Below are 23,413 nucleotides of genomic sequence, written 5' to 3'. Positions count from 1 at the left end.
ATGTAATATAAAATCTACTCTTTTTTTAATGCTGTATCTGAACTGTGTTAGAAGCCAGTTAATCAAAAGTTTCTGCAATTTTTGTGTTGCAATTTGTAACTGAAATAGAAGCAGAACAATCTTAGCATCTCCCTTGCAGCATCCTGTATCTTAGAGGTATTTAGTGTAATGCTCCATTAAACTGGTATCATTTAGCACAGATCTTCTGAAAGCCACATTAGTGTAATGTGGATACTGAGCTATTCAGAATCACATGAAGAGTTTCTAAGCTAGTTCCATAATTTGGAAGAAGTGATAAAGCTTTATAATTCCCTAAGGGCTTTTTAATTCTTAACGCTTTAGGCAATACACTGGAACCTGAGTCTATTGCCTCTTTTTTTCTGTACACAATGCTTTAAAAGCAAATGATCAGGCTGTTTCTAGTACAAACACACAGTTCAACAAATATTTTCCTATTAAAAAAATCCTATTTGTTCTATGTAATCATAACACTGAAGGTGTAACAAACCTTTGAAAATACTTCTTAAGCAAAGTCTGTTCTGCTAAGACAATGCACAGCTTTCTGCTCATGAAAGAATCTTTGCATGTATAGAGAGGTTTAACGTAGTCCAAATGTCAAACACTCATTAACACTCACACTCAATCATGGAAAATAGGTAAGGAAGATTAACTACATTTTACACTTTAGAAGCCCCCAGAAATATTTCACCAATATGCCAAAGATCAGAGTGCAAGAGAGTGGCAGTAACAGAGATAAACATTTAAAGCTTCACAGACCCTAATAACAGGAATATTCATCTTGACTTGGAGAAAGGAAGTCTCATCTCTCTTCTCATCTTTTCTCTACATGAGGTATTCCCCCGTGATTGCTCAGAGGGAAGATACTGGATGTTTTCTTTCTTGGAAAGAAGATGTCAAAGGATCACAAAAACTATGTAACAGGGACAGCTTACAGAAACAGCTTTTTAGAAGAACCAGCTATGATTACAGTACAGCTGATCAGTCGATAGTCACTGTAGTACGTAAAATCTCCATATAGTTACAGGTTGTGTAGAAGTTTGAGGGCAGCTGAGATTAAATGGTTATTTAAGTAAGGGGATTTAAAAAAACTACTTAGTAGATAGACTGTTTTGTCATTACTGTTTAGATAACTCTGTTAATGACAGCAGCAAAACACTGTGTAGCAAAGTATTCGTGAAATACAAATATTTTTCTTTCTTTCTTGTGTTCTGCCATCTCTCAGAGAGCACACTTTTGTGAATTTGGCTTTTTTTTTTTCTTAGGACGATGACAACTATCACTGTGTTATAGCTGTGTTTTCGTCAAGCAGTTTGAAATATGATACTCTTATGACCCTCAGTGTCTTTAATCCATGCCTTCGAAATTCAAACACTCCCAACAGTTGTCAGTACTCAAATATTTAATTAATTCAGCTGACATTTTTATGGTTTAGGGCTTTTGAATGTAGAAGTTAAAGTTTCAGCATTTTGTAAGCAGATGAGCGTTGACAGGTAGGAGTCGTATCCCTCCTGCCTCTCTCCCTCATCCCCAAGTCTCTTTAAAGCGTAAAGACTTTTGCTTTCAAAGGATGGTTTGGAGTTTGTCTGAAATGGATTAACTGTGTCCTTCAGAAATTAACCATTGAGACATGGTAGCTGATGGGTAAGGCTTTGAAGAGCTTTCAGCAGATGCCAGTAGAGGGCAACAGTATGACTTCGTATCAACATGTTACACCTGAAAAACTCTTCCAGCAGTTGTTACATTCTGTGAATTTTCAAAAATCTCTGCGGTTCCAAAGAATCCAGTTTACTATGTAACTCAAGATTGTGAGCTCTGACTTAACATTAATGCTTAGTGACATCCTATATTTGTGTATAAGAAATATATGGATATTTATAAATTTTTTAAATAAATAATAACTTGCATTTAAAAATTCTTTTATCTGTGAAAAAGAGTTAAGATTCCCCTCATTTGACATCAACCTTGTGAAAATATATAACATCTAATTTTAACTAGTTGTTTGGAATCCCAGTGAAATTAAGGATAAAAGAAAGTTAAGATTAATTGCTCTCTGGAAAGGGCCTAACTTTGTTGCCTGTCTGAGAACTGAATAAACTGCCTTCACTCAAAGTATCTTTTTTCTCTATGTACTGTATCAGGAACCTAGGCAACCAATTCAGATTAGATGTTTGAACTTACAGGCAGCAGTTTTTGGCAAGATTGTTATAATCCTATTTCTTAACTTCTCTATCTCTGGTAAAAATTAACTTCTCTCCTTGCTTCATAACTAGATAAACTAGGCAAACATTATTCATCCTACCAGTTAGTTGCTCATAAAAATGATCCAAATAATAGAATCATCAATGAAATTACTGGTGAAGCAGGTATTCCCCAAGAGAAGTCTTATATAGTCTATCCCACATGAAGTCCTGTAAGATAAACAGGAGCAGTGAATCCTTTCTCCAATACCATGATATGTAAATGGATGAGACGACATCAGAAAAAGAACAGATTTGAAATAATGCATGCTAAATATATTCCTCCTACACATGGTTTGCTGAAGTGCAATGTCTTATACAGAACTATTGCCAACGTCCACAAATTAGAGGGTTTTGTGCTTTTTGTCAAAGTTTAGAATTGTCAGTAAGAAAAACTGGACAGCAAGTATGATGTGATGAAAGCTCCTGGGAAGGTGACATTATCCATCAGTGCTTTCACATTTGCCCCCAATGAAGCAAAGACCACCAAAAATCAATTATAAGCATCAGAATATTAAACTTCAGATCAACTCATGCACAATAAATACTTGCAGATTTCCAGATGTATAGCTTCTTTGATCAGAAAAGGAATGGATCTGTTACAAGGAGATTAAAAGGAAAAATGACTAAGATGAGCAAGTGAAATGGTGTTGGAAGTTGTTTATCTATCTCTTTCTCTAGTCCTCACAAAAAGGAGATACTAAGCACCAAAATGAAAGGAAGCTATTTCCCCTACAACAAACTACAATTTCTTCTTTGATTTACTGCTAGAAGCATGCTTATGAGACATGGTGTCAATGTGTGATAACATCATACTAGGAGGAGGTGCACCTTAGGTAAAGTTGTTGATGCCAATTAACAATTATGCCATTTGCACTCTACATTTTTATATAAATCTGTTTTTATACATAAATACATATAAAACATAGAAATATATTTATGTTTGGAGGCAATGATAAATCCTTACCAGGGGTATCACACTGAAGTAAATCTGTGCACTGTTTTTTTACTGTGATGCCTTTTCAATGCAGTCAATGGTAGAGTAAGTTTTCAAAGGTATTATTTACTATTTCACAAAGTGAGGGTGGTTGGTTGTTTCTTTTTTAAAAAATCTAATTTATATTTAAAAATATGGGGGGAGGGGGGGGGGGGGTGGCAGCGGCGCAGGGAATATTTTAACTTCCAAATACACTACGCAGCCTTCCTACCACTTCACATTTGGAAAATATCTGAAAAAAAAAAAAACCGCCTGACCTTCCATGTTGTTGTTTGCAACTCTGACATGAAACCAGAACTGAGACTATGATCCACATTTTTCACTAAAGCATTTCACCAAGGCTTTCTACTTTAGTACAGTATCAAAATGCAGTAGACATATTAAACATATCTTAATTTGACAGCTTGTCCAGTTAACATGACCAGAAGTAATTTTGTGAATGCAACAATAACCAAGAACAATTGCTATCATTAAAATAGCAAAACACTCAGATAAGACAGACATAATAAATGCTACGTTTACCCTCAAGTTACAGTTGACCGTCATGTCCCTGCTGTCCAAGAACAAACTGCTCAACACATTAATGGTACTACTGTACAAATAACCCCAAATAAATAATCCTTGGATAAATTGCAGTGGCTTTAATATAATGCAAAGTCTAGACATTCTACTTCCAGATTCTGTATGAACAAACCCAAAGCTTTTAACATAATAAAAATAAATTTAATCCTAATACAGGGATTACAAAAAACAATTCCACGATTGAAAACCATATGGGATCTTGATCTGAAAACATGTCATGATTGAACTGATGTATTTTTTTTCCTCAAGTGTGTACATGTCTAGCTTGTGATCACAGCACCTACTAGACCTTAACATAGCATTAAAAGTTAAACACCACATCCTTCCATTGCAGTTCAGCTAAGGATGGACAGCTTCCCACAAGGCATTTGCAATCAAAGGTGCTGTAAGGTAGTATTTACAATGAGGTTAGCACCCAGATTTCCCAAACTCACATACCCCTGCCTGGGAGCAAAACTATTAAACAAAGCCAAATACACATTAGTTCAAGATTTCAGTGACTACAGCTAGACATTTAATAGAGAATTTGAGACAAAGTAATTCAAATTAGTCATATGTGTTGCTATTTTTATACTGTATTTTGTATTCCCTGCAGCCAGTTTAGCCACAAAAAAAAAGCTGATTACAAAATCAGGCTGATTAAACACCAATAGTAGTGATTACCTTGAAACAATGACCTCAAGTAAAATCAACCAAATATGTACTTTTCAGTGACAAATATATGCCCATCAAATGAGACAAATGAAACATGCAACAGAAAAAGACTCCTGAAAAAGACTGTTACAATAGCACCTGAAAAGACCACCAAACCAAAAAAAGATGGGTCAACAGCATGCTGAAGTATGCATTTGATGAACTACCACATTCAGTTTTAGAAGCAGTCTCAACAGAACTCTTTCAAACGCTCTACAGGCATTACTTCTTTTTCATTCTGTTAAATTTGGAGTCATATTTACTGTCCCCATTCCCATGCAGCTTGCTTGGTCACCTGTATATAATTCTCAGGCATGTTTATTAGCCTTCATGTACAAATTTCCTGGCTTTCTGTCTTTATTGCAACTGCTGTATTAAGGAATAAAGAATTTGAATTATGCAGTAAAATTATCAAGGCGTTTTTTTTTGTACTTTTTACTATTTCTATGCTTGGTCAGTTGCGGTATTCAGCACCAGTGGTCTAGGTCAACATGAACATCAGGAAAAGATCTCCAACAGACTGCACTAAATGTCAGATCATGTGCAACGTATGTAACTAAAAAGAAATAGTTTTCTTTGATTTTCTTTACAAAATTAACACATAATTATGGCAATGTGATCCCTCAGAATCTTCCACAGACCATTTACCACCATCTAAACATAGCTCCTTTTCAGATGTTGAACTACTTATTACAAAGGATTAGAAGATTATTTCTTAAAAAAAAATAATATATCTCTCTCTGAGTGTATTATTTTAAAACGTCAATTTTCAGAACAGTTATGGTAAAGTACAATCCTTTTTAAAGGCCTAACTTAAAACTGGTGTAGGGAAAAGGGGAAGAAGGGAGACTCTACACAACTGTGGTGGAAAGAAGGCAGTTCACCTGCGGAGGAATGTGGAGGCAAGGGGGCCATCTGGATCACACATGCAACACTCCGTACCAGATGATCAACAGGGCAGTCCAGAATGGGAATTGCAAGAAGGCTTTTTTAGTCAGAGATAATCTGCTGTGATGACAGCATTCAACAGCAAGTAAGGATGGGCAAAAGGTTAACAGATATAACAAAATTATAATCTGTGACATATGCTTTAGAACACTATCTGTTCATATAGAGCACTTGACAGCTTTACACATTTATCGTCAGCTGCTGTTGCTCTGTATATGGTGTTCCCATCAAATTAAAAAGGAAGTTTGTGTACAGAATTAATTTAATACACCTTACAAGTATCTACACCACACAAAGTAACCTAAAGATACACGGAACTGAATTTCTCCCATATGAAAAGAACTTATTAGGAATTAAAGTTAAGCTAAATAGTAACTCAAGGAACCAAGTGAGTTCAACAGAACTTAACTTAGAAAATGCCAGAAATCCATTTATTGAGTGAAGATTACATATTCATACTTCAAGAAAATACTCAATAAATTTCACCACCTTGGTGTTGTACAGCACATCAAATGGCCCTTGACAAGACAAACACTTCTTCAAAATATTAAATTTCCTCTTGTGTACAGGTGGCAGTTTCTAGATACCAAGTAGCATTTTCAAAAGCATTTAATACCTGAGGTCTCTTAAGGGTTTTTATAATTTTGACCAGGGATTCTAAGAAAGGAAAAAAATGGGAGAATAATCAAAAAGCTTGGCCACCTGCAGCAGCTAGCTGCTCTCTTTATGACACCTGGACTAGTCTTAATCTGGAGTAGACAATAAAAACACTTATCTGGCTTATACAAAATTCTGACCTGCCTGATTTTCAAACATTAAACACTCAAAATTCAGCAGTTTAGAAGGTACAACAGTATCCACACAGGAGTAGCTTTCTCATGCCAAGAACCAAGCAACTTTATGATCTGAAAGATAAAATATCTGTGAATGACAGCTGAGACAAGACCCAGAAACACCAAATATACATGTAATTCTACACTCACAGTCAGTCAGATAAAGAAAGTGATACCTCTTTGACTGCTATGAGGAGAACAGTCCTGTTGCCTGAGGGAAATGGAAAAACAGTGCTCAGGTATGGGTCAATTAGAGACATTTCTTACACATTATTTACTTCATTTTAACCAATATTCAAACCTAGCAGACTCTGAAGACAAGAGATTATTTATTTTTCTTTGCTGATGATTAATAAAACTAAGTCTGTGTATTTGTGAATTCTTTTTAACCAAGCTCTAATACTTGTGTAATGTCCCAGCACAAGGAAGAATTAGCATCGTTTTTATGTGAATTAACCAAATGCATTTCCCATTCACTAAAAATGGTCACATATTTAATAAGAAAAAAACCTCAACTGTTACTCTTTTCAAAACCAGATTGTTTTAACCATTTTTTTCTGTTAATATTCTTTCTTAGAAGTACTTAGCCATGCCTTACTCTTTGAGACACAGAAACGGTATTTTCACAGCTGAGAAGTTTATTTTCTAAGTTTGGGGTTTATTCAGAGAACTCAGATTACCTATAGTTGAGAACAATAGTTAAAATGTTTGTCCTATCTGGTCCATCAAAATTATCCTGATATAATTGAGGTTTTAGTTATTTAGAACTAAATGGATCACAAAGACTACTAAAGGACCCTACACAAACTAAGGCTATCTGAATCTGTACCGAAAACCCTAAACTACCATTGTTACTTAGGGTTTCTCATCAGTTCCACAGTAGTATTAAAACTTTAGCCACAAATAAAAACCCAACACACTTTAAAAAATAAAACAGCTTCATTCTTTACATCTATCAGTAGCATTAAGCAATCTGATTTCCCATTAACATCTATGACTTCAGTGAACTCATCATGATCAACCAAATCGTTTAATGTATATGCATTAATCAATCCATAATTCATTTGATCTAAAGTTGTCACTAGCATTCAAATAATCTATCCTTTTAAGAACATTTCTTCCTTCATGGAAGCAGACAACAAGAAGCTGACAGCTGCATGAAACTTTACAGGTATTTCTAAAGATTTAACTGTTGTCTGGAGATAAATAGGACAATGATGTATAAACTGAAGGGTTTAGAAATGCAGAATCTTACCTTTGAGGCCTTCTGCAAGCTGCATTTTAAATTCAGTAGATAAAAGAGAGATCATTTATAAGTTATTGAATAGAAACAACCTATCTGTAGACATTTCCAAGCTGTTCATTGACTAGATACAGATACATTTTTTCATATACGTCATTGTGATAAGAGGAAGTTCCTTCAAGCCTTCCTTTTATCTTTTTTTTTTTTTTAAATATAAGAAAATATAAATTACTTAAGGTAATTTGCCAGACAATTCACTAGAATGAGGATCCTGGATGTACATCATTTCTTACATACATGAATAAACAGTTGCTTTCTTAACTATTAAAAGTTCGGAGACATATTTTATACAGTAAAAAGTGAAAGTTACACTGTACTTCAACTCATTGCTTCCTTCAATTACTTTGAAGTATTATGTTCACAAATGATCGAACTACTGTTAATAACCAAAGATTTTTATTGTAATTCCACAACTAATATTTTGTTTGTTTACTCAGGAATTTTTACAGGAAACTGCAAAATTTGGACCCAGATGTTTATACAGTTGGACCTTAAACATTATTTTAAATATGCTCAAATGCCTAGTTAATCCCATTGTAGAAATGAGACTACAATGGCAAAGTTAGGACCATAACATCAGTGCAGAGGATGACAGACATATCAAGGCGGCAATCAGCACCTACATGTATAAGGGACAAGTATGAAGAAATGTTTTCATGAGCTTATAAAACAGTGTTTAGTTATGGAAATTGCAAAAGTAAGTTTAACTGTGTTGACACAAAGGATATGGAAGTCCGTGGTCCGAATGCTTTTTGCTGCTTTATTGTAATCTCTTGGTATTATCTTTTACTCACGTATATGAAAGCAAATTTACAAAGAACTTTCTCAACTCATTCTTACAAAATAAAGCTGCTTTTTCCACATACCAGAGAACAGATATGTACGAATGCCACATTAAGTCACGGGTTTTAAATGGCATAGAATAGAAACATTAATCTTTTCAGAAAATGTTTTGGACAGATGTAAACTCATAGTCATCTTACTAACTTTTTATCAGGATTTTGACTAACTGTGATGGAAAAAGCAAAGTAAGGTTACATTTTAACCTATATTTGCATGTACAAGCAGTTTCTAGAAGATATGTATGGTCATTAGCTGTCCCTCACCTGCCCCTGGTAAAAGGGAGTAAGTAAAAGACAGCATAGAAATGATAGAATTACAGTTAAAATACTCAATTCTATTAACTCAAAAATAAATTTACCTGCAAATATAAACCACCTCACAACAACCTGCATTGCTGCACAACTTGATGTGCTACATCCCAGCAATGGAGGGGATTAGGATACAACCAATTAGGAAAGTAATGCTATAAATATCAGACATAAAATGCATGTGTGCATGTGTGTAAATAGATATATTACATAAGCATACACAAATACATATGCACACAAACACACACAGAAGATGGCAATTACCAGATTTAAATAGCTACATGTAAGGCAATTGAGAAGCTGCACAAAACACAGCCAGAAACTGTTAACACTGAAAGTTGCTTGAAACTTCAGGGAAGTAATTAACCTCCTTGCCCCCAGTTTTCAAGCCCAAGGAGCAGACCATAGAATTTCTTTTACAATTTATGAACAAGCCAAGGAATTTATATCACAGTCAGAGGATTCTTTTGCTGAATTAACCCCAGCTCCCTCTGACCCTAAGAAGTCATAAACCAACAGGACACAGCAGAGGGAGAATGTGCTATAGTGTTTCAGCTGACCTACAGAGCGCTGTCTCTGTCATGCCAAGGCTGCAAACCCAGATGATGAATTACAGAGCAATATGCAAGGTTCAGATGCAAACATCAACCCCTTCCCTCTATACATGTACATGCAGACATGTTCACTCACCCCAAACCAGCTCAGTTTCTGCAAAAGGCCAAGTACTGTTAGGGCTCATTTACAGAGTCTTACTCTAAGGTAAAAGAGGGAAGAAAATTGCTTATCAAGGAAGCATATGTACATCTGTAAGTAACAGTGTTTAAGAATACATGCTGCATACTAAACAAAAGCCAAAAACCTATTGAGCTTCTTTTTTTGTGTATGGATGACTAAGCATATCAAAAATATAATTCTGAAGCAGAACCACCACAAGGGTACGCAAGAACCATGACTTTTATAAAGAACAGCTTTAGAAATAAGAAAGGACAGAAATTAATATACGAGTCTAAAAGAACCCTGTCTGGCTTTATTTTGTAAATACAGAACAAAGCCTCTTATACAAAGTAGCTAATAAAACAAGGTCTAGCTGACCACCTGCACAGAAAATGGGATAACACAAATGTCTGCACCAGTACCTCAAACCTAATCAGCTGTAATCACTAAGACATGAAGGTCTCTGCAATATTTACACTTACACTGTACTACCTAGTTGCACCAAAAGCTTAGCCCCAGCTGAAGGCTTATTCACAATGATGAATCATCTCTGGAAAACAGACTGGCTGGTTTCACTTCTAGCTCAGAATGAAAAGCGATACTTTGAAGTCTGACTGAAAAAAAAAAAAAAGGGCACAGTTGCAAATTGATTAATTCTAAACCACAGTATTCAATCAATACCAAGAGCATGAGGTATTCAACACTGCAACATTTAGAAACCAAACATCCATCACTGAATAAAGTAAGTTTGTGGTTCCACTGTCTCATGAACTGAAAATTTCTTACTGCTCAGAAAATCCCTAAAAATTAGGCAAGGATTTTCATGATGCAGTGAAACTTTATTACTAAGAGCCATCAAATGGGTACTCAACTTTTTTGTACTGTTTGCAGATGACACGAAATCGCTTCACCAATGACTCTTACTTTCTTTTGAAATGATGCAAGCTATTCCTCAGAAACCTATGCCTCCTCAGGTCCACTGAACATTGGACGATTTCCTCTTGTGCTTAATCTGCATGTATTATGATCATGGACAACTTGGCTGAAGTCTTCAGGTACAGCACAAGTCAACACCACTTCCCCAGAAGTACAACGTGAATCTACCTGACATTTTCTCACTAAACCCCACATACGGCATTTTACTATATAACTTAAGAAATTTTTAATTTTTTTAAGCCACAAGTCACAACCCAGTGCTAACTCCCCCATCCCTCAGCCCCCCCAGTTTCATCAGGGTAATCAAGAAATGGTCAGGAATCGTAACAGAATGACATCAGAAACAACCCTGAAAATGTATTTTACTTGATTCTCCAGTGCAGGATGTGAATCACAAAACTCTCCACCAAAAATGTGTCTGAGATCAAAATAGCAGCTAGACTGGAAGAGTTCATTTATCACATGTCATTATAAATTAATTTACCAAGGCATTTTTCTTGAATTAGTAACTCTCTTTAAATAAGTGTTTCTAGCTTCTTCAGTGAAGAAAGAGGCCCTGAATGTTTCCTTCCTTCTGCAGTGTTATTCTTTCATAAGTTGTTTTCACACCACATGTTTTCCCATAATTCCAAAATGTATCATCTCCTGGCAAAGTAGTTTCTCCCACTATATTTAATTTACAAGTGTACTGGAAACCGTCAGTAACTTTCTACTTCAAGTAAGTTCAAAATGCTATAGTTTAGTTTTTCTCCTATAATAGTGGCCACAAATTTTGCAAGGCTCTACAGTCAAGGTTAGAGGTCTCTGGTGTGTGGTTTCATAAAACTCACCTTAGCCAACTCCTAAATTTAGGAAAGCCTGCTTGAGAGCTGAAACATTAAATGTAACTGGTAGCAGCACATGTGCTAAAAGCATTTTCCTTCAGACAGCTATAACGTATTTTCCCTAGAGCTGTCTGCACTATCAACTCAAAAAACTAGGACCATTCTACTCTGTGCAAACTGATGTATAACATGAATAGTACATAGAAAACATACCTAAAGTTTAAGGAAAGGGCCTGTAAAATAAGAAAATACAGAAGCATCATGCTAGTAAATGCAATAAAACAGACTTGCCTGCAAAAAACACTGAAATGTGAATCCAGGATTTTAATGAAGAATTAAAGTAACATTTTGATATTCCTATAAGCATTGGGGGGAAAAAAATAAATCTATAAAAGTTCTAAGTTTCATTAAAATCTAGTATGCTGAAATTCCAGCAAATTAAAGGGTAATGTAGTTCCTCATGAGATGACAAGATGAAGGTGAAGAAATATCCGCAATTAAAATGGAAAATAAGTTCATGAAAAAAGTTAACACAGGTTAGAAATGGAGGCAGCCGTATTCCTAGAAGCCTGGACTGATGTACTAAGCGACTAACTAATAATGCTACTGAATTGCTTCTTTTTCCTCCCGTCTACCTGATTCATTAAAGTACAGCCTAGGTGGGCAAGTGGTTGGTCCTTCCAAAAGGCACAGTCCCCAAGAGTTCTCTAAATCCTCACACCACATGCTCCATGAGCATTGGACTTTCTTTTCTTTCTCTTCTCTGCATCCTCAGGAAGTCAAAAAAAAGAAGAGAAACCCACTGCTTACAGGACAGAAGATTGAAGACAAAGACAGAACAGGTGAGACTGTCCAGGAAGGACTTCAAAAGGAGTTGATAAGGTGGAGTTTTAGAAGAAAGAACAAGAATAATGAGGAGGAACGGACGGAACTGCATTGCAGTTCTGGGTCTTGACAACTTTGACCTTCACTGTCTTTTCTGTCTATGATTATACAGTACACAGAAACCACCTGAGCAGAATCCATATAGAGGCTTGTATATGTTTTTATACAGTTGCTATGAGGGATAAATGTTCCAAATATGAAATTTAGTACAGAATAAGAGCTGAAGATAAACATCAATTCTATCCTGACTGCAGGACAGGATAGAAACTTGCTAGTGTCTATAGTAGTCAAATCCAGCATATCAAAACCTAATAAAACCTGTAATCTTAAGAGGTGGTCTTGATAGACTGAAGTGGTTAAGACTTTTCCAAACATAATAGAAAGCCAAATAATTAAAAACACCGATTTTTTCATCTCCCCGCAAAGCAAATTTGATTATTCAAAATGAATGGAATGTCATAGGAACGTTATTTGTTAACTGATGCTTTGACTGTGAAAGGCAAATCTATATAATTTTCTGTTGGAAAAAAACTGCCACAAAGAAACCCTGCCACTTGCCTGAATGAAAGCATAAGCTTTGCCACAAAGAAACCCCTTTTCAGTTGCCTGGCACCTATTTGAATGAAAGTGTAAACTCAAAAAATGAAACATTACAACACAACTAATTTCTTTTTAGGGTGTTTACAGAAGAACATACACAACATGATAGGGAAATAATAATGCAATCTGGGTGGCTATATAAAATAACTTGCATAACTCAGACCCAGAAATGTTAGAAGACCAGCAGAATGAATCAGATGTTGCAACAGAAAATAAATCTTGAGTCAGAGCATCAAGGTAGAACATTCTACCTTGGGTAACACACAGGTTGTGATAAGGTCAGAAGTTACATTAATATGAAATCAGTTTCAAAACACCTTAGCAGCCACAGCGGTGAATGAACTCATAACATATACACATATAAATATACACACATATATATGTGTATATTTATACATATACACATATATATATACACACACATATACATTCATACATTATTAGATTTGAGAATATAATCCAGTTTTACACATTAAGCAGGTAAAAAGTCTGAAAAATATGCTGTGTTAGGCCTACTTGTAAATTTGCATTTCTGCTTGTAGACAGACAAATTGTGGACATGCTTAGAGACATCTTGTTATATATTTAGAAAGTCTTTTCTGTTCACTACAATAAAAAACACTGTACCTGTATGGCTTCGAATATGAACTCTCAGTGTTCCATTGCTTGCAAACTTCTGTCCGCAATATGGGCAAATCTTCTCTTTTTCTCCTGTGTGAGTCTACACGGGGTGGTGAAAGACAAGAATGAAAGCTTAAGCATAGCTTTAAAAGAAATGAAATATGGAATATTTTAACTGTATTGACATTGACCATTATTATCTCCATTATATATTTTATATCATAACATCAGGCACAGATTCTAGGAATCAGCTATAGGTGCTCTTTCGATTTTCTTCTAAAATTTCTAAACAAATCCCACTATTGATGGCAAAATTAACTGGCTTTTCAGTTCCTAAGTTTACTATTTCCTAAATAATTACTACTAAAAAAATGCCAAATTCACCTTTGTGTATTTTCATGATCACAAGAATAAGACACCTACTGTTCAGTTTGATATCTATGACAGTGGTTTCTAAATCAGCAAGCAATAATTTGGTTACCTAATAAAATCAATCTTCATAAATGGGTCTATTTTTAAAAGTTTATAATTTCACACAATTTTATTACATTATGAAATGTAGTGAAAACAGTTTACCTAGCCCAGTATAACTTCTGTTGCAAACTAGAATTGGAAGTTTAAAAGGTCTCTGTGGAGATTTGTGCATATGATTTCTGACTATCTCACGTGAATGAAACACAGCCATCAGTTCATCTGAAGTGTAACAGACAACAATCCTTCAAAGTGCATGTTTTCAGTGATTTCAGTCAACACAAATTGAACACTGGACACTATCTAGTTTGTAGTAAGTGCTGGAATCAGATTGCATTTAGAGAACTGATCACAAGAAGTATAATTTCATTGTCACTAACACTAAATCACACACTAATCTTCTCTTTTGAGATCAAGCTTTTAAGGCTACAGTGTCTTCCTGATATAAGAAGAATTATTTCAAAATGGAAAAAACAAATAATCACAAACTCTCCCATCCAACTTGTGTGGTTAACAGCCAGACCACCTTGAAGTAAGTTATACACATGGGTTCTCACCATTTTTCACACCGTACTTTTAACATCCGATTCTGAACTGAAGATTTATCATCCTATTGAATATTTTTTCCTTATTACTGTGACTGCTCTTTTAGTGGAGAATTTTGGATTACTTCATTTATAAGTGTTAACTCATTTAAGTGGGATAGGAAAGATAACTAAAAAGGAAACTAAATAGGAAAAAAGGAAAAATAACTAAAAAGATAATTAAATTATATGTACAGCTGACTTTGGGTTTCAAGCTTTGCACATGACTCTCCTCAAATAGGAAAATTAATTCTTATTTTATGAAAGACATTCTTCATTATATCATAAAAACCTTATCTCACACAGTACATATTATGCTGCAACTGAAGGAAGAGTAAATGAGATCAATACTGGACAGACTTGCATAGTTTTCATCCTCTGGCATTAGGGATATGAACGTTAAATCCATCTTGATTATTTGATGTCACTTATATCTCTAACAGCAACATCAGGGAATACAAGACAGACAGCTATTAATTCATTCCAAACAACAACAAAAAAAACTTACATTATAACTACAAGGCTCACAAACATACAGCTAGTCCTAGTCTGACAGCAGCACAAAGCAACAGCAAGTACAATTAAGAAGGAATGTTAAAGAAAGAACAAGGATAAATAATAAGCACTAGCTGTTTTCCATTAAAATACAAATACAAATATATATATGGCCATATTTAATGAGAAATAGTGAGTCATACTGAATTATTTTTTTTAGAAAGGTATCTGAGGAAAAGTTTAAATACTTATGCAGAGCTCATCAATGATTCCAGATAATATTTTTGATTTTTGGATCTCACAATCCATCTTAGCAAGATCCTTCACAAAAAGTTAACCTGAAATCAATGCACCAGTATTACAGGCTAGGTCTGTTACTCAAGTGATTAAAACATGTAGATAAGGATGAAAAGGACTGTGTGTCCGAAAAGCAGTCTGTTTTTTCCAAACAAATCAGCTTGTCTAATGAAAGATGCTATGCCTTCCTAAAGTCTTGCTCCCCAAGAAGACAATCAGAAACAAATCACAAGTTTATTTTGTATACCCTTTATTTTTTCATCACAGAATCACAGGATGGCCAGGGTTGGAAGGGACTTCTGGAGATCATCTAGTCCAACCCCTGCTAAAGCAGGGTCTGCTAGAGCAGGTTGCACAGAGTCGTGTCCAGGTGGGTTTTGAATGTCTCCAGAGAAGGAGACTCCACAGCCTCTCTGGGCAGCCTGCACCAGTGCTCTGCCACCCTCAAGGTAAAGAAGTTCTTCCTTGTATTTGGTCGGAACTTGTCATGTTGCAGTTTGTGCCCATTGCCCCTTGCCCTGTCACTGGGCACTGCTGAAAAGAGCCTGGCCCTGTCCACTTGACACTAGCCCTTAATATATTTGTAGACATTGATAAGATCCTCTCTCAGTCTTCTCTTCTCCAGGCTAAACAGGCCCAGCTCTCTCAGCCTTTCCTCATCAGGATGATGCTCCAGTCCCCTCACCCATTTTGTAGCCCTCCACTGGCCCCTCTCCAGCAGTTCCCTGTCTCTCTGGAACTGGGGAGCCCAGCACTGGGCACAGCGCTCCAGGTGCGGCCTCCCCAGGGCAGAGCAGAGGGGGAGGACCACATCCCTCCACTTGCCAGCCACGCTCCTCCTCATGCCCCCCAGCATCCATTGGCCTTCTTGGCCACCAGGGCACGCTGCTGGCCCATGGGCAACTAGAACTCCCAGGTCCTTCTCCGCAGAGGTGCCTTCCAGCAGGTGAACCCCCAGCCTGTACTGGTGCGTGGGGTTGTTCCCCAGGTGCAGGACCCTACACGTGCCTTTGTTGAACTTCATTAAGTTCCTCTCCACCCAACTCTCCAGCCTGTCTAGGTCTCACTGAATGGCAGCGCAGCCTCTAGTGAATCAGCCACTCCTCCCAGTTCTGTATCATCAGCAAACTTGTGGAGAGTACACTCAGTCCCTTCATCCAGGTCAATGATGACCAAGTTGAAGGTTAGTTCCTTACACCAATATATTCAAGCTTGAAAGACAAATGTGCTTTAACACTCCTTATTCTAAAACTAATGTAAAAAGAGAGGAAAAATGTCCTATAACATAAAGTTCTCTCTATTACAGCAAAACTCCACTGACTTCACATGCTGAACAACTGATGAACCAGGTTATTTGAATCTCAATCATCTTATACTACATGTACTGGAGTTTAAAAACAAGGCGACCCCATGTCATTCCAGTTCTTCTGAAATACAGCCGAAAAATCTTCCACTAAGTGTATCTGGGAGAAATACATCATGGTTACACAGTTATGTCACTCATTCACAGGAAATCGTTTTCCAGAAACTACAATTACTAAATAACTTAATGTGTATTTAATACATGAGACAAGCAGCATTTAAAACAGACTGCAGGCAGACGTCATATGCATTAACATGCATTTGATGAACTACCAAGACCTTTAAAAGACACACAGAAGAAAACGAAGTGACTTTTTTGCAACCTGTAAATATGTTAAACATCAAATGCACAGTAATGATGCAGTGCCATCCATTACATTAGAGAATTCAATAGTCTGCTATCTGCCAACAACTTGGTTTAGGCTCCAAAGACATGTGCTAGTTCCCACACCTGTAAGACACGGTAGGGTTGGCGAGACATTGAAAGACTCCTTTACATTTTTTTCCTCAATTTTAAACATAGATTTTTGTTGCCGGGCACAGTAGTCACCATAATCATGTGCTGAAAATATTGTACCAAGTAAGTCAGTTATACTCAGTTTTGTTATTACAATTTTACATGCATATATGAAGTGCATACAATATGACAAATAATATATGCATGATTTTCCAGCAAACTCACAATCTGCATTTGGTGGCAACACCCAAGCTGATTCGTTCTTGATTCAATTACTTTCTTCGCATTTCTTCCCTGTAACATAAATCTTACCTCAGGCCAAACCAGCGAGCAAGCTTTTGTCTAAAGTTTACCCCAATTCCATTGCAGACATCAGTGGAAAGGAGTATGGTAAGAGCAATGCAGCAAGTCTCATCCTGTCACACACCTCATGATGGGGTACCTCCACTGGATTCATTCGTATGCACCTGCTGCAGATTCTACATGCTATCAAGAATCCCACTATTGCAATAACCATTTTAGGATGTTAAGCACCATCATAGCTTTCCAGTGAAAAGCCAGAAATGCAGAAGCATCTGGGGATTTTATGTTTAGTCACGACCCTAAGGACACAAGGAATTAATATGACAGAACTGACTCTACTCACTTTTTTATGACTTTTCAGGACTGAGGGTGTCACAAAAGCTTTGTCGCAGAGATCACACTTATATTTCTTATGTCCATCATGTACAACCTGAATATGAACATTTAACGTGTCCTTTCTTTTGAAAGTAGCATCACAGTGATCACACTTGAAGGTCCTCTCACCTTATAAAGAGAACAACAAGGTTTAAAGAAACCAGGTTTTTGTGGATACGCTTATTGTTTCAGAAAAATTAATAAAAGCAGCAAAGAAACAAAAAGGTGGGTCTTGAGAACAGAAAGAAAAGGAACACCGTGTCAGGTAAAATTGTCATTGGGAAATTAAGAAGTAGCAATGACAACCAAGTAGCCAGAAATATGAGATTAAACTCTATAGCCTAAGGTGAAATGGCAACCACTGGAAATGGCTTCCAGTGAAACAGAGCAAGGGTTTTACCAGCACCTCCAGTAATAGACTCTCTTTATAGTAACAAGCAAAAAGATGAACTAGGCTTCCTCTTTGGAAACTGAAACAGTAAGAGACATCTTCCTGAATTTGAAATAATTTTCAAAACAAGAAATACTTCCTTTGAGTAACCTATCTCACCCACATCAGTAGAGGAAAACCCATGTAACAAAGATGAAATAACTTCTGTTATTGCAGTATTACTATTCAAACTGCAGTGATATCATTGAAGGTTATGGCAGAGGCCATGTTAATATTGCTAAGAGTTTTAAAATTCAAATGAATTACCTAAGAGAGGGGAAGAGACATTGTATTCTGAAAATCTGCATACATATTTTCGGGAGAAGAAAAAGAAAAAAAAAAAAAAGAGATGTGATTCTTCAGAGAAATCATTACAATGAGCCTTCTTTTTATGACTACTGTGGAATGCAGAAGAGAATATTCTCTTCTAATTGTTGACTTCTTGATTAGAATTACAAGTTAAACATCTGCAACAGCACTCATTCAGAAATCCACAGTTGAAACTGGAAATCAGGTGCCCATATCCCAAAAAACCTCCCAGGCAGTTACAGCACAAAGAAAGATGGCCATAATTTAAGGTCCATCCTCCACTTTTTATTTTTCAAGACAGAGGTCTGATCTGCAGCCTCCTGATCCATATGAGTAAGACAGACTTGTATAAGCACAAGCTACTTTTTCCAGTAGCAATGATGCACATGTAGAGGTACACTCATTTCTTTCCTATAGCTCATTAAAGGATAAAATCATCCCAGCCTTGGTCCCAGTGCAAAGGCCAATAGGAATGGAAATTGTTTTCAGTATACTGCATATTAAAGCCCATTTGATGCTACATGTTGAAGCACCAAAAAACTTTTTTATTATATATTACACATGTAATACACACAAGTGAAGCTTATCAATACAGTGGTGCCTCAAGTACCCACATTCCAAAGCCTAGATAACCTGTTTCCCTTCCCATAAATCAACCATAACTGCCCCCCTCCCCACAACCTCTCATTCTCTGTTGGTTTGGAAACAAAAGTGGTTTTGTCTTGGATGACACAAGAAGAATATGATGAAAGGTATTACAGTCTAAGTTGTGTTATCTTAAAATACTTTCAGTGTAGCTATTCGGAAAAAATTTTCAAGGTCAGCAGGGATGCAATTTAATATGCTGTTAGGTGGAGGTTTAACGCTGTTACTGCTTCTAATGTTCAGTAAATCACTTCAGTCCTTGTCTTGGGAACATGAGACTACCCTGCTAACAAAGTGAAGTCATTACTTTTTTTACTTAAGTAACATGCAATTTTCTACTGTTCAACAAAGGAAAAATAGTCAAGTAATTTCTTTTAAATGTTACTTCTTATAGGAACTAGGCTTCTCTTATGATTTCAGATCATAAACAACTTTCAAACAACAACAAAAAAATAAGGTAGTAAAAGATCAACCAGTTTTCAAACAAAAAACCTCCAAAGTCAGGGAATTTCAAACTAACATACTGTTCAACCACATCTCTTCTGTGTGTACACATTACAATACCCTTCAACTATATATAGCTGCAATGCCAAGTATGTATTTAACCAAGTCCTGGCTTCAGTTTAGCAAACTTTTTCAATGTGCAAAGTAATGGGAAGCCTAGAATTAGGTATTTTTTCAAAAGTTATCCTGGATGAAGTCAAATAATCAGTGTTTCTCCTCAGCTTCCTTATTTAGCAGAAACCCTATATCTCATTATAGTAGAGCCATCAAAACACTGTCTCCACTCACTGCTGGGTCACTGAATAGTTATGTCTTTTTTTTTTTTTTTTTAAGCCATAGACAAAGATACACGAAAACTTCATAAAAATACCCTAAAACACTAATACACAAGTTTGGAAGTTTTGGAAGGTTCCTGAACAGCATAAAGCAAGAGCCTAAATCGCTTCCAACAAGGTGCAAGTACTGAAACTCCTTGAGCAGCTCTGAAAATGCTCTTGTAGAAAACTGCAAGAAAAAACAGAACTATGCAACCTATTTCATGATACCTCATTCCTGGGATAAGGAACGAACAGATTTCATATGATAAATGTAAGACTATGTCTGTTGCTTAAGAACTATCACTGCCAAAACATAAACTCTTTCCATTGCCTTTGGCAGGTAAGAGTAGTATTAAGGTTACCAAATAAATTTATGTTATAAATGTGTAAAAAATAAAGAATTTCCATTATGTATTTTCAGTCAACAGGTTTGCACTGTGCTAGATCAAGAGGTTTGTAACAAAATAAAATAGCAAAAGAGACGCACAGATTCTCTTCAGTGCCTAGGCACTCTAGAGAATGGAAGTAAACAAGAAAGTAAATCACTGAGTTCAGCTCTTGAAACCACCAAAGGAGGGAAACTTTTTCAGAGTACTTGACATAAAACTATGATATCAATATCTGTAAATGCCTCCAAAGATGAAAAACCAAGCACTGACATAATATATCCTACAGTGCTTTCCCCCAGTAATCCACAACATAATGAGTGTCTTTACTGGGACTGGCTTTATCCACTTCACTGATGCACTCTCCTTACGACAAAAGAAGACAATGAAAATCAGAGCTACCTGTGCTTTACGTGAAATGAGCAATCTTCAGTGCCCACTTCTGCTGACCTTTATAAAAGGAGCTAATTAGTGTTTCTCTTACTAATAAACATTCTGCATGTAGATTTTTATTCTGGAAAGCACATATGTAAAAAGGACGATGCCCTTGTCAACAAATGCAATACTGTTCATGCATGTCTCCACAATCCTAGACAACTGAATCACCCAAATGAAGATGCTTAGGGTTACTCATTCTTGTTAGCCAGGTCTCTTACAGCCTCATGAGGTAGTACTAGCCAAGTATGAGCTACTATACACTTATGTATCACATATCCTTCCAAACTCTACAGCTGAGAATAAAGAGTCAGCCCTGGCATTGCCAATGACATAATGACAGCACCGCCATTAAAAGCATTATCAGGAGCATGCCTAAGACAAAAAGCTTGTCTGTCACAGAAGACAAGTTATGTTCACACAGCTAGAACTTGGGGGGGGGGGGGGGGGGGGGCGGAATTTTGGATTTTTTTTAAATTATTTGTTATTTAGACATATTTGATCTCGAATTTCAGCAGTTGCACCCATGACACCTTTTCCAATTTTAAGACAGGAACACCTCAGAAGTGAGTTTAGGAAATACAATTTTTTCCATTAAATTAACTTTGTAAAATAAAATTTAAGTCATTCTACGTCATTCTACAGCGCCTACTTCTAAAACAAAAAGGAGACACTGAATTTAAAAAAACATATGATGTAGGCTGAACTTCAAATTTCCCCAGAAGTTTCAAGCTTCTCAAAAAATTTTTCCTTTCCCACAACACAGAACAGTAAAGCCAGCTAAACACACCTAGAGATACTGGTTTGTTTCTCTCCTTTCTTTATAGACCAGGTATATTTCAGTGTTATGAGAGGGACTCACCCAGCTGTAGCAGGACAATGCCTATTATTCTGAGTTACTTCAAATATGAGAAACTCATTATCATGGCAGCACATCTTATCACTCTGAGTTAGGTCACAAGGGGAAGAGTTCTACATATCTTCACTGGGAACACAAGCTCTTCTCAGACAATAGCAGAAGCCCCTTGTTTCAATCACAGCCTTGAACGGAAAACTGTTTATTCTTCAGTTCATCCTAGTAATGACTTTCACTTTGCTATTGGTCTGTCAACGCTTCTTTTATAGGACTCTACAGCCAAAAGAGACACAGTATGGCTATAAAAGCTTTGCTTATATTCTGCTGTATTAAGGCCGCCTTGTGAAGCTGGTCAGCTGTTGAGTTGGCAAAGTAAGAAAAAAAATAAAGGTTTCAAAATCTTCCCCATGATTAATAAAAACACCAAATATTATCAGTTTAAGACTTTGACTCATTCTGGAGACAGTTCTAGCCAATATGGCAGAAGTTATCACCTTCAAACACCTACCCTGTCCTTCAGCAAGACAGGTCTCCTTTTGCACCAAGGAAGACTGACTAGACATTGTACCACTACATTTCACAGTCTGATATATTTAATATTTGCTTAAATAGTGGTGGTTCAGGAACAGCTAAACCTGCCACAAATCACAACCCTAACTTAAAGATCTCAAATTTCCTGAGCTCCCAACCTCTTCAAAGAAATGGCCAAAGTATATGTTTTTAGAGACCTCTTCCAAGGCCTACAACTCTGCATACTGTGAATTTCTGCTTTTGGATATTCTGCAAATCTTTGGTTCATTACAATACACATTACTGAACAGGGTTTTAACTCTTTCCCCCATCATTTTTAACATTGCACATTGGAAAAAGATTGTACAAAATTTCAATGCTTTATGAAATTCCAGCAACTTTGAAAAATAACTGTAAAAGAACAAACAAAACTCGCTGGTCTAAGCTAACAGAAACATTGCTAAACAGGATTAAAAAAAGAAAGGTTTGTGGTTTGTGTCCTTCTAAGCTACAAGGATTTTAGATCACAAATATTTTCTAAAAATCTAAATTGCTGACATTCACAGGGTTGAATGGTAGTCTAAGGCTCTGTAAAGATGGAGAAAATTCCACCAAAATCTTTTTTAACAGTCAGTTAAAAACCAGTACAAAATGCCAAGAACAAGTGGCTCATGAGGGAAAACAGCCACAGCATTTCTCTGGGCTCCTAATTCTATGCCAGGGGCAGAAAACATCAGCCTGGGCTGGCACAGGAGAGAGACTCAGTTTCAAGCTCTAAACTGGATTACCTACAGAAGCTGAGTAAGCCACCAAGTTATCTTTGCTTCCATTTCTCCTTTCTTAAAATGGAGGTAACACTATCACACTTAAAGCAGAAATAAATCTCTTGTCATCAGACCTCAAGTCATTGCTAGATTTTCTACAGCATATCTGGATTTGCATTTAAGTGCCTTTAAAGATGAGGTTTGGATTTGACTCTGAATTTTCTAACTCCCTGGGGTTAGAGTTGAATAATAATACTAATTTAATATAGCAAGTTGCATATTGGAGCAAGGTGCCATATGTCTGTTTTTCTCAGTCAAATGTGAGAAATGAGGAAGTTCTTCTTCCTCTCTGACTTAGCACTTACTGTTATGGATTAACAGATGTCTTTGTAGAGAGAATGGGGTTCGGAACAAAGCTTTGCATTCCTCACACTGGAATGGTCTCTCTTCAGAATGCGTCTGCAGATGAAAAACATGTCAGAGGAAAGGCTCAGCGAAATCAATTAACTGTCATTACAGTAATTATAGCTAATTTTCTAGACTGGATTCAGGAGGGGTATCATAGCAA

The 23,413-nt window shown here is 36.4% G+C and overlaps 1 protein-coding gene across 5 annotated transcripts in view; it reads right to left on the bottom strand.

The window, feature by feature from the left end:
• Nucleotides 1-23,413, bottom strand: part of PRDM5 (PR/SET domain 5) — an 87,128-nt gene that overhangs the window by 19,834 nt on the left and 43,881 nt on the right. For 4 of the 5 annotated variants that reach the window (XM_055696400.1, XM_055696405.1, XM_055696408.1 and 1 more), the window contains 3 exons: nt 23,211-23,304; nt 17,658-17,818; nt 13,352-13,445 (listed from right to left, as the gene is read on the bottom strand). In XM_055696400.1, the coding sequence (XP_055552375.1) occupies nt 13,352-13,445; nt 17,658-17,818; nt 23,211-23,304 (349 nt within the window). Of the gene's footprint in view, nt 1-5,414; nt 6,523-7,566; nt 7,586-13,351; nt 13,446-17,657; nt 17,819-23,210; nt 23,305-23,413 lie in introns of all 5 variants that reach the window. The other variant, XR_008729842.1, reaches the window with a different exon arrangement.

Source organism: Falco cherrug, chromosome 1 (genome assembly GCF_023634085.1).
Source record: "Falco cherrug isolate bFalChe1 chromosome 1, bFalChe1.pri, whole genome shotgun sequence".
NCBI lineage: Eukaryota > Metazoa > Chordata > Aves > Falconiformes > Falconidae > Falco > Falco cherrug.
Note: the sequence above shows the minus strand (reverse complement) of the source record. Positions and strands in the feature narration are given on the sequence as shown.